Genomic DNA, 12,869 nt, shown 5'->3' with positions numbered 1-12,869 from the left:
ACAACGATACCTTGTTAGGAAAAATTGAATATTAACGATGCTTTTCTACATTCATAGGGTTCTACGTTTTTCATATTTCCCTTCTAAACTTCGTTAAATGGAACGTACACTTTTTTTTTTATTTACCGTGCACCATAGTCTCTTTAAGCGAATACAACAACCTGTGAATGTAGGTCGTTGGAAGCTATTTTAAATCCCTTTGTTACACCACCCTAACGTTGTACCATTTGATCAATTCGACGTGTTGGTTAGCGAATTAGGCGTGCATCGATTATACGCTGCTCGTAAACCGGAAAAAATAGAATCATTACCTAGGGATCTGCACAGAAGCGCGTATAATTTCGACGTCGATGTTACTTCTCAAGAAGTATACGAGCAAAATATACAATCAAAAAAGTAACAAATATCTTCTAATTCTTCGACCATCAAATAAATTCTTCGCGAGAATTCGACGAAACAGAGAGAAAGGGAGAAACGTACCTCGAGTGAAATTCTAAAAATTAAACTCTTACGAACACAAAATTCCACCGTTAACGCGATGATTAATTAATTTACTGCAATCTTGTACAAATTACAATGGTCTTTCACCCGTATAATATTTATCGTACCTTTAACGATACAGGTAATGTTACAGATCCTTTGTCAACGATGGTGACAACGTACAATCGAACAGCTTTATCGAATTTTTCGAAATTTTACGATCCATAAGCGAGTTACGGTATCAATAAAGTGTGAGAACGATCTATACTTAACGCGTTCCTTCGTCAGACGTGCCATGCTCCGTTAAACTTCGTGTATCGCACCTAATGCATACATATATCGTAGAATCAGGTTATTATAATACACGATTACCGTAGCGTAAAACACTTACCAGAAGATCTGATATTACAATTTGTTTGTTGGCATAATAATTTCCACGAATATTTAAAATAACAGACCGTGACAATCGTATTACCGTCATATTTGAAAAAAGACAAATATGCTGAAAGATACTGGAGGAGAAAGAAGATGGTAAAATTTGATCGTGTATTGTTTCCTTTAAGACGTGTATGTGTGTCAGGCAATTTTAAATAAAATATTTATTTCTTCCACTCAAGATTTTTAAATATTTTTCAATAGAATATTTACTCCTCCTACCCTAATTTATCTCTAATTTACAGAAACGAAGCAATTTATTTTCAGTTTCCTTTTGTTTCAAATTTTTGTCATCTAAAAAGTTCACCGCGTGTCTGACTTTCCATCAATGGAAAAATTTCATCGAAATAAACCGCAAGCGTATACGGATATTTTTACGGAGTAAAAGTTATATCGCAAAAATAGATTAAAACGCGATCGCTGGCGAATCAAATTACAAGCTTCCAAGAGAGAAAACTCCTTTTGAAATAGGGAAATCGTTGAGGCGTATTATTGAAATCGAATAAAAGAAATGGCAGCCTATAAACACAGTAACGAAACGTAACATTGGCTATAGTTTCTTGTTGCGACGGCTAACAAATCGCCACGTCGAATTCACGACGTAAACTAATTGCAACTGACGCGAACTTGCCCAGCCTGCAGTTTTTGGATACATATATCAAAACCGGAGTAGCGAGGATGACTTTAGCCTGGATGACTAAAACCTGCATTCGAACTTCGAAACAGAAAGTGAGCAACGTTCCTAACAGATAACTACTGTCACGTTGCACTTTTCCTTGGCGTAAGATTACAGTCATTGTGTATTAATCACCTAGTGATTAAGTGTTTGGTCTGACAACGGAAAATTATTCGAATTTTATCGACTACGATGATATTATACAGAAAGGACATTAATCGTTGGACGACGAACGCTGTCAATTTTTAGTCATGCAGATAATTCACGTTCAGTGGCTGTCGAAGACACGCTGACTCAGAAAAGTAGTTGAACACATATTTCTATGCAAATTTTCATGGACACGATCAAAGGGATACAAGTTAGGGATTCGTTTTATTTGTTAAAAAATTACAACCAGTTATTCTTCGTATATTATACGGTAGGTATTATATCGTATTATACTTTTGTGTATTGTACACGCCGTGCTTTTTCGGTATCTTTAAATTTTGCATAAATGCATGAAACACGCAGACTCTTGATGTCACGTTGTAAGCGTTACGCGAAACATTTTGCAACTTGTACTATTTTTATCGCGAAAATAGATATTTATAATTTCTCTGGCGTTTCATTGTAAATTATGAAAATTTATAACGTACGATAATAATATGAAACGCGAGAAGGATTATGATAAAAATGTAATAATGTATCATTAATATGTGTCGTGAAACAACATTTATATGCTCGATAATCAACGCGTTAGGGTATTAATCAAAGCGCAAGCAGAAATTTAATAGTTCTTGAATAGCGTCCAAAACGTTCGGACCGTAAATATTAACGTGAATCATAAGTTGTTTGTCCACCGGTTTACGCGAAAACTTTGTTTATTCTATAAAAATTCGCCCAGCAAACATGTACATATATAGCCTATTTCTCGAAATGCTGGCCAGCGTGTCTCCAATTTAAATGCAGCGTATGTTAAACGAAAGTTTATCTATTGGTTACGAACGAAGAACCATTTACAAGTTGATGGTAATGTTCGTATTATAAATGCAAGACTATTGAAATGTAAATAGAAATGTATAAATGAGGAATAATCACTCGTTTGCACTATGGACCTGTTTGAAATAAAAAGATTCTTCATCCGAGTAACGAGAATAAAATAAACGAAAAGTTATGCTTTTTAGAATATTTGCCATTGTCTCTGTATCATCTCCATCGTTAACGAATATATCGAATTCTCTTCTTATTACAACTAAGTTAATGACATTCCATTATTAAAATTCTTTTTAGATAACTTCTCAGGATCACTTTTTTTCCTTACGTATGGTCCAAAGTAAAATTATTTTGCTATTAATTATTAAAGTAGATTATATAACGCATTTTTCGAGAATAAAATAAACGAAAAGTTATGCCTTTTAGAATATTTGCCATTGTCTCTGTATCATCTCCATCGTTAACGAATATATCGAATTCTCTTATTACAACTAAGTTAATGACATTCCATTATTAAAATTCTTTTTAGATAACTTCTCAGGATCACTTTTCTTCCTTACGTATGGTCCAAAGTAAAATTATTTTGCTATTAATTATTAAAGTAGATTATATAACGCATTTTTCGAGAATAAAATAAACGAAAAGTTATGCTTTTTAGAATATTTGCCATTGTCTCTGTATCATCTCCATCGTTAACGAATATATCGAATTCTTTTATTACAACTAAGTTAATGACATTCCATTATTAAAATTCTTTTTAGATAACTTCTCAGGATCACTTTCTTTCCTTACGTATGGTCCAAAGTAAAATTATTTTGCTATTAATTATTAAAGTAGATTATATAACGCATTTTTCCTGAGAGTCAGGAATTTATCGCGATAGCAGTTTTTTGATGCACGTGATGGCAAATTAAAGAGAAAAAGTGATAATTACGGAAATTAATAAATCACCCGGAGAATGATAAAAATTTCACTCAGCTATAGAAAGATATAAAATGGGTAGATTAATTACCTCTTCGCGGAACCTCTTGACGATCTCTCCTTTCTTCCCAATGATGCTTCCAACCTCCTGTAACAGACAGAATGCAAAACACCGTTAGAATCGATCGCAACGCAAACTGCGAGCTTTACGACGGTTAAAGCAACGTGTTCGAACCATAAAGTTCCAAGTGCGTACTCGATCCCTACGTTTCCCGAGTTACTGTGCTTCCAGGAATTGCTCGTAAATACCAGCCAGTCTCTAGCCACCAAACTCGTCGTTTTATCCTGTGTGATTTTTTTTGTTTTTTTTTTTGTTTTTTAGATTACACGAGCCTTTCCTGTTCAACGTCAAAGATAGATTCTACAAATACGTTGATATTTCTTACCTATCGATTCGATACTAAATTCGGTACACTTTTACAGTGGAACTGTTTGAAAGCGAATATTACGAATGTACGCGAGTTTATTTGTACGGCAGACGTCTTTCTTCTTCCCTCGTGTTTGATGAACATGTTCTTAAGAAATCGATTTTTCTACAAAGAAATTACGAAGCTATTATAGAAATAGAAAAAGCTGTTAAGGACGACGCATATATTCGAATATCTTCAAACTTCTCAACTTTGCTACGAATTTCCCGGCTGATGTAGTACGAAGGAGGCGATAACTATTCAACGTTTGTAGATCAAATCTGAATACAGCGGGGTTCGGTTATTATAATGGATAATGTTATCAATCGACTATCGTTACCATAATCAGTCGGTGCCGAAATCTCTTCGTTAAAAATTCATTAAAAAGTAATTTCTCATATTCAAGCTTCCTATTCGTAATCGAATCGCTGTATTATAATCAAACTTCCGCTACTGATATCAATTTTCATAACTAGACTCGAGGACAAACGATAGCAGTTCTTGGAAAATTCGCATCGAATGCAGCTTTTCTTCGAAACTTACCTTTAACCGAACCACGTGTTTTATCTGTTGCATATTACACACAGAGCAAGAAACTTGGAGAAGCATTATGAGTACGAAGCGTATAATATATTTAGAAGCTAATAAACGCAAACAGACGACAGATAATGCTCGACAAGTTTCTCAAATAAATTCCACATTGTTTTAAAGAACAGTGGTTCGTAAGAAGTGTGACGTTGTATCAAGTGTTTGTGATAAATATAAATTTTACAAATGTCATAATCGTTCGCGATAAACGCAGTTCAATATTGAACGTTTTTTATCGTCTGTGTAATTGTTATCAGCTGATTATTCTTATCCAAAACTGCAAGTTCCAAAGTGACCTTAATAAGCTGATTCCGCTGTGCATTTAAGGCCGCAAAGTTCTCTTTAAAGTAAATAAATAAAGCGACAATTAAATGAAAATTGAAACATTGAACGATAACGAGGAAACGAAACTCCAAGTTTTCGCAGTTTGTTCCATCAATTTGATTCCTCGTTCTACGAAGATTGCACATCGTCGTAATATGCGGTTATTAGGCTTCTTCGTGGCTATACAAACGAGCAGCGTTAATGAAATAAAATTCTGGCAATAAACAGCTCGCAGAAAAAATCACGTTTATCTTTATCAGAAGGAAGAAAAATTTCAAGGATAGCCATATCGTTTCATCCTGCAGTCGCAGCGATAAGTTTCTTTCATGGACGTTACACCGAGAATAAAGCAACGATGCAACAACGTACCATGGAAATTTCGTCTCTTGTCTAACGAAAACGATCACTCGAACGCGGATGTTATTGAGCGTGCGAGCGATATCTCGGGTTCGTTTCCACGCGATACGCGTGCTCCTGACACTTGTAATCACTCGCCAGCGCCCAATTACTCGATTAATACATGCGGCATGCATCTATATAATAATTAATTCGGCGCGCGTTCAATCGGAAGCGATCCTCGCCACACGTCCCGATGTCGTTTTGCACGGTCAGACGATTTTTGCCAGCGGCGTTGAATAATCGTCGGTGTATTATGAAATTTTCGTTATTTCAGCTCGTTCGTGATTTATGAAATTATCATTCTTCCCCTTTGAAATTCTAGGATTTCTAGCTTATTTAATTTATTATTCGTTTAATACTGGATTTTTCAGTGTAGGATTCGTTAGATTTAATTTTTCATAGCGAAACACAATTATCTTATCTAATTATATAAAGCTATTTTTACGCGAGCCGATAGAACCTGAATTTTCCTAAGTTGATATTTTATACAGACACTTAACTTTAATAAATTTGTTAGCGTAATACGCTGCACTTTCAGCTTTAAGATATACTTAGATTCTATTTTTTATAGTAAAGTAAAATTCTCCTTTAAAATTTGATGGACAGCGTGCACCTTTTTTAAAGTCACTCTATAATAACTGATAGAATTTATATTACTCTTTAAATGAACCGTTTCATCTTCCGAGATACATGAGAATATTTCAACTTCCTCGTTCTTACTTTCAAGGAGAAGTTCTATTACACGAACTGTTACGAGTCTAATTACAATGTCTGAAAATTGTAACTCGAAACGAGGGCAAATCGAAATGTGCTTTAGTCTCTTTCGATCTCGAAATGTTAGATAAGACAATACGATTCGATTGAATTTAAACGTGTCGTACAAATGTAAGAAACAGCAGATTTATAAACGTAGCCAATAGCAACGTTAAATATTAGTATATGAAACTGCGATAAAAGCGTTCGATCGTTGCAAGTTATTATGGTTCACGTGGATTTATAGAATCGTGTAAAGAGCGAGTACAATGTACACAGCGTGTTGAAACGTCAAGATAATTAGATTCAACTAGGTTGCCAGACAAGTGAATTATAATACAGTGCAAGGCGTTAGTCAATATATACTTGTTATTCCAACATGCCTCTTCATTTCTTTCTGTTTTTCTTCTTTTTTCTTTTGAAGTCTTTCGACAGAATAACTTAAATGGAAACAGATGCAAAAACGTAGGCTACGTGGCAAAAGAACGAAGCCTAACGTACGAGAAAGCGTACACGGTATGTTACGGACGATGTGAACTGAATTTACGATGCTCGACTCTTACACGTGGCTGTCGGTATAATGTCACAGCGAATACAACTTTTATTGAGACAATTTTACCAAGTACGATATTTAATTACTCGTTCTTTTTTATTGACGTTATAATTTGAAATCTTTTTTCATATAGCAAATAAAAAGTTAAACATTTTTGTACAGACAGCATAAGAAATATATTTAATGTCGTTTTGTGTAAGGATAAAATTTGTAAGGATTTTCTTTACGATTTTACAACTGTTATAAAGCATCAGATTATTAAAAGTTTTACAAAAATCAACAATTTTGTTCTATTCCACTCAATAGTAGAACTACAATTTTATCGTAAAAATCGATCAATTACAGTTTAAACAGAGGATAAAAGAAATGAAAAAAATCTTTTTTCGCAAAAATTCGCACGAATATACGATATTCATCAAATACCATCAAATTTGATAAATCCATGCAGTTTCACTGCCATAAAACTATCATTTTATTCTACAAATTTATCTACAACGTTCAAAAAATTCTCGCGTATAATTGTAACCTTCAGTCATTTGTTCACAGTATTTTCTCCTATTACGTTACGAACATCTTCAACTTCGAATCTTAAAACAAAACTTGTACAACACATGTAAATCAAGAAAACGATCTGACTCTGCCATAATACTCAAAGACCAAAAATCTAGAAACTTTCCAAAATATAAAGTTTTTTTTTACACGATTCTAAACAGTGATTTCATTACAAGAATCTTCCAGTTTGTTCGAATAAAACCTTCTAATCCTAAACCTTGCTCAACTTACGTGAACCAGAAGAACATTCTATCACTTTCCAATAGTATAATACATCATAATATGCTATACTCAAACACCAAAGATTTCCTAGAATCTCACCAAAGCAAGAGATTTCGTTAGAAAGCTTCCTAAAGCTAAAGCCACTCCAACTTACGTAAACTAAACAGAAAAAAGAAAAATAAAAGACATTCCATGATTTTCCAATAATACACGTACTATCATATCAAAGTATTAGGTTGTTCGTAAAGTTTCTTTCGTTTCATAAGGTGATAATAGATGAACGATTTCTGTTTTATATTATTTTATTGAATTACGTGTGACTCGTTTCCTTCTATTTCTATCATTATAATTCAATAAACTAATATGAAAGAAAAAACATTTTCTATTATTTCCTTATAAAACGGAAGAAACCTTTCGGACAAGCTAATATACAAAAATCGCTGAAAATCGTCTAATCGAGTATTCACAGGCCTGGCCGATAATCAACCTAATTTTATCGTACGGATCGTCCAATTCTCGAGAACATTCTCCTCAACTATTCCAACGTACATATGTACAAAGTTACAGTCGCGCTGCCTCTCACGTTCAGCTCAGTCTCGAGCGATTTGCGCTGTAGCACGCGACAAACACAAGTACATACGTACGCAAACAGTCGGCCACTCGGAACCTATAATTAGTTGCGCGTTCGTGGTCGATGTCCAGCCAGATCTCGTGTCTTCGTTGACACGCTCTGACCCCACGATAATGTCACCGCTTAGGCTTCTGGGCGAAGCAGGTATGCGCCAGTGTGCGCTACCTCTAAACTTAGATGACGACTAGAGAGCACAGAGGGAAGGACGGCCGAGATGCCAGGCGTCTCGTTCCACAGGAGACGATGCCACGAACGTTGCGCGTATCGTGCTAAATTCTTGATTTCTCGGGCGACAGCCCATCGAAGAAAGCGGATCCTGTGTTCTCTTGCGACGCGACATCGTCTCTTTGAATCGCGTGCACGCGTTCCGCGGATATTCTAGCCATTTTCTCGTCTATTTTCGGGGAAACGGAACGGAGGCGAAGGAAACCGAGCTTGATCCAACCGTTTCGAATTTAATTTGTCGAGAAGCTTTCGAGGTTTGCTGGTCGAGCTTGTTCGAAGCTCGCTCGATGGACGATAAACGTGAAATCGGTAAAAGGCTGTCGAGAGAAGCGCCGTTTTTGGTTGTTCAATTCCTTTTCGGATGTTCCGACAGCTTTCGGTTTTTAGGGTAATAGTCCAGCACCTAGAGTTTGGAAGCGTGAAATTGCTGGATTTTCCAGTCTTCGAAGAAACGCTGTTCAACTTATTTTCGGGACTCGGAGTAGTTGCGAGTTTCCCGAATAGTCGTCTATGGCCTAGAATTGTACGCGTGAAATTGCTGGATTTCTGAGTCTTTGAAGAATTTATTTTTGCCACTGTGACAGTTGCGAGTGATCCGAGTAGTCAACTATGACCTAGAATTGCAAGCGTGAAATTGGTGAACGCTTTAGCCTTCCAGGATCATCCCATGTCTTTGGTCCGAAATTTATTTTTGCCACTTTCGAGTGGCGAGTTTTTAAGGCAACCTATTGCCTAAATTTATATCCGCGAAACCGCTGCAGTCTCGAGTTTTTCGGGATTACGAGCTTTTGGGAGCTTTGCGAGTACTGAGTTTTCGAAACCGCCAACCATGGCTTAGAATCGTAAGCGGAAAATTGATGATCCTGTCAGTCTCTGAATATTTAAGACGGTCATCGTGGATTTGTTGAATTTTCATGTTTAAATATTAATTTTCTGCCACGTCAATTCCGTCGCGATCCGCGCGAAAACAGGCAGGACTTTTCGATTTTGCAATTTAATCGAGTTAATTCCGCTTGTATGAATAAATCGTTAAGGAGTCAGGAACAGGTGATGGACAGGTAAACGTGACATTTTTCAAAGAGCGACAGTTTTTCCAACGTAATTGCGTCGGTCTCGATGTCGCAGTTAATTAAAAGGTTTTAACGCGGCCTCGCCGCGAAACTAATTACGCTAAATCCCGCGCGTACAAACCGACGAATTATCTTTCTGAAAACGGAAAATTAACGCGCGACGTTCCAGCGAATCAATGGCAACCTAATTGTCAGTTTGCGAAGGTAAAGTGACCTTTGTTAATTATGTTGCAGGAGATGCTTTTGCAAAGTGCAAATGTTAGTTTCACGCGAACCGACCATTTTTATCATTTAATCATTCTTCTCTCAGGACCAGAGACTGGATTTCTTCTTTCAAATTACTTTTACGAAGAAATTTCACTTATAAATAGCGTTTAAAACGAGCTCGGCTAATTTCTTCCCGATGTCGTTAAACATATAGCGAAGATCTTTTTTAAATTTCATTAGAAACTTTTCGAAACTTTATTTCGATCCTTGTTTTTCTCTACGTTTCCATTTATGGAGATGACCAGTGTATGACTTCTGGAAAATTCATATGTTTCTTCGTATTTTACTACTGTATATTCCAATTATAAATTATACAAATTATAATTATATTCCAATAACATATGAATAGAAAATTGTACTATTTGTGTAAAGTGTAGGTAGAAACAGATCGTCCATAGTCAGACACGTTACGTTTGAGGTATCAGAATTTTTTCCCTTAACAACTTTTGTCCGATCGACATGTTAAAATTATTACGAAATTGGAAAATAAGTTCACTGTGAAACTAAACGTTTCACAAGATATAAATCTTCTTTTTCTAATATAAATCTTCTCTGTATAAAAGTTATAAAATCTTCTGACTAGCTGAGCAGCAAATTAGACTGAATTCACTATTGATTTTTTATCAAGATACATCAAGATACCTACGATCTTTTATTCGAATAATGAAGAGTAATGATGAGAAAGAGCAAGATCATCGCAATAAATGAGATTGCGCCGTGTATTTTCGTCTTAGAAACTGCTTACTTTCAGTTTCGGTTCTACTTTCATTCTACCAAAGGAAGCAAACGAAATTGTATCGAAAAAGGTCTCGCTAACATTCCCAACCGCATTCCTTGTCCGACTCGGAACAAAATCGACGAGTCAGCCAAACACGCTAAACTGCTCGAAAAACCACCATTAGCGGCGTTATTAGACTAGTCTGAAACGCGGCGTGTACACTTAATTGCCCACTTTGCATCAGCTTCTTTGTACCATTTCTGGAACCATCCTAAAGCACTCAAAGGACTCTGGTCCCTTTATAGCTCATTTCCACGAGCGTAAAGCTTCCTACACACGTTGCAACTAAATCACGTGGCGATGCATGAGATCTAGATTTTACGACTGTTTGCGGAATGTCACAAGTATAATTTATAACAGCGCTGACGACGTCGTGGTCATCTTAGCGAAAATAGATTTCAGAGTATTTAAATTTTCGATCAGAATATTCGATATTATCCATCCTATGTCGTGTCTCAAATTATTTATGGGTATTGTTTCTCTGCTTCGATATTCTACTTCATAAGAAGAATTTGCCAAAGATTTGTAAAAGCTACTCGAAAGAATTCACAGCCGAAGAAAGAAGCGAGCAGTTTCTCAAAACTCCTGCGTCCGCATCGAGGGAAAATTTTACATTTCGAACGATTAAATACCAATTCTCTGGAAATATATTAAAGCACACTTATCTCGACTTTCGCTATAAATTTTCCAAATTCAACCCAATATATTCGCAGAGAAAAACAAAAGTCCCGAGCATAACTTTTCTTTTAATTTTTAATATTCTACGCTGTTAATAATAGATCTCAGTTCTATCAAAAACACCATAAAAACACGACAGTCCTTCCAACAGTAGCTTTAAAACCTACAGTCCCTTTTTAATATCCGGAAGAATTAACAAACATGCAAAGAGCGTCTACGTGCAAAAAGAGCCTAACGTCGACGATTCCTTTGTTCCACGTCGGCCTATCCGCTTCTCCGCTGCGTCTCGCGAAATAGTCGACGTCCGCTGCGTAGGAAGGAACACACGGGAAAACAAAAGAAAAAGGAAGCAGGGATCCGAGAAGGCGCCAAGCTTCGTAAATCATCGCCAACCCTCCCCTCAGTCGCTACCAGGGAACTGGACAACGCGTCATCGTCGACGAATCTCCTTAGAAGCAAATATAGCTGGAACAAGAAGACATCGACGAGACGAGGCTGGCGCACGGCCAATTAGAGAGGTCACTACCGTACGCTGTTCCAATCGGTCGCATGATTCTCGCCAGATCCTTTACGGAAGGGTTCCAGTTTCTAGGGGTTCTAGAAGAGGAACAGGATGATCGAGCATCTGGGATAAGCCATAGCGTGTTTCATACTCGTGCGGAAAAAATTGCTTCGTTTTGGAATTATTAGACAAACGAACGTGCACGACATACCGACACAACGATTGGACAGTTGTTGGCCAACTTCCAGAATCTTTCGCTGCAGGATGTGGAAGAATGCTGGATTAGTTTGCTGCGTGTATTTGGGATTAGAGTATAGCGAGTTTTGTCGATCTTTAGTATTAGAAAACATTAGGTAGATAGAGATTATGACAGAGAGGAACGCTATTTCTAGTGATAGAACAGAGGTGGTTTTATTTTTCTTTCTTTTTAGAATGGTGGATCAAAGGACGATTGCTAATAGTAATAGTCTCTGGTAATAATAGCAACGATCGAACTATACGATGGCTACGACTTAAAATTGATTCTCATTGCTTTTCACTTGTAATTATGATCGCACAAGCCAATTGTGATTGTGTTTGATAAGGATGATGGTAACTTAACTGTAGGATGAATTCTTATTTCAAAATTCTTATTCGTAGTTGTCCACTTGCGATACTGATTGCGTAAGTATCGCAAAGTATAAATTGTTATAAATTGTTAAATAAATAAGTATAAATTGTTCCTATTAATAAACAGATTATAAATATCCATTAAGTGTATTATTACTTTGACTGGAAATTTGTGATCCTGTTTCTCCTACATTCAATCTTGATCGTGATTCCTCTGTAATTATTTAATCTTTATTTTCAATTATTTCTACCTTCGATTTTGAACGTAATTTTCTGTAACTGGAAACTGAAACAAAAGCAATCTGTGCGTTCTATGTAAAAGAATATTACATTTGTATGAAATGAAATATCTCCATGTTTCAAGCGATAACGAAAGCGATTATTTTTATAATAAAAAATCTAATTTCAAGATTTTATCAAATATTTCATTAAATGCTTGGCCTATCGCCTTTTACCTACAGAAGCAATTTAAAGCAGCGTCTATACTTTCACCACTGTTGTTTCTCTCTTTTGCCGCAATTGGGCAATCTATTTAAGCGCGACTTAATTAACGTTTAAGTCACGGATCGATAGTTTGTTCAAGGGTTGCTATTACGATTTTTTTATCTCAGTTCGAACGAGAAGCAAGGAATGGTTCGTTCAAAAATTATCCATCTTCTATCGATACGTGCATTTCTCTGGCTAATACCATTTTCAACGCGACGCTTGAAAACCGAATTGCCTTCCATTTGGTTGAAATCCTTAGAAAGATTCTCCCTAGGACCCTT

General features: G+C 36.2%; 2 protein-coding genes across 8 annotated transcripts in view; both read right to left on the bottom strand.

Moving 5' to 3' along the window:
* Positions 1–12,869, bottom strand: part of Mub (poly(rC)-binding protein mub) — a 238,696-nt gene that overhangs the window by 55,991 nt on the left and 169,836 nt on the right. For all 6 annotated transcript variants that reach the window (XM_072010166.1, XM_072010161.1, XM_072010167.1 and 3 more), the window contains one exon: positions 3,576–3,632. In XM_072010166.1, the coding sequence (XP_071866267.1) occupies positions 3,576–3,632 (57 nt within the window). The remainder of the gene's footprint in view (positions 1–3,575; positions 3,633–12,869) is intronic.
* The window catches only part of Eif2bbeta (eukaryotic translation initiation factor 2B subunit beta), a 242,431-nt gene that overhangs the window by 62,735 nt on the left and 166,827 nt on the right, over positions 1–12,869 (bottom strand). The gene's annotated exons all lie outside the window — the stretch shown is intronic.

The sequence above is a fragment of the Bombus fervidus genome, chromosome 9 (genome assembly GCF_041682495.2).
Source record: "Bombus fervidus isolate BK054 chromosome 9, iyBomFerv1, whole genome shotgun sequence".
Lineage (NCBI taxonomy): Eukaryota > Metazoa > Arthropoda > Insecta > Hymenoptera > Apidae > Bombus > Bombus fervidus.
Note: the sequence above shows the minus strand (reverse complement) of the source record. Positions and strands in the feature narration are given on the sequence as shown.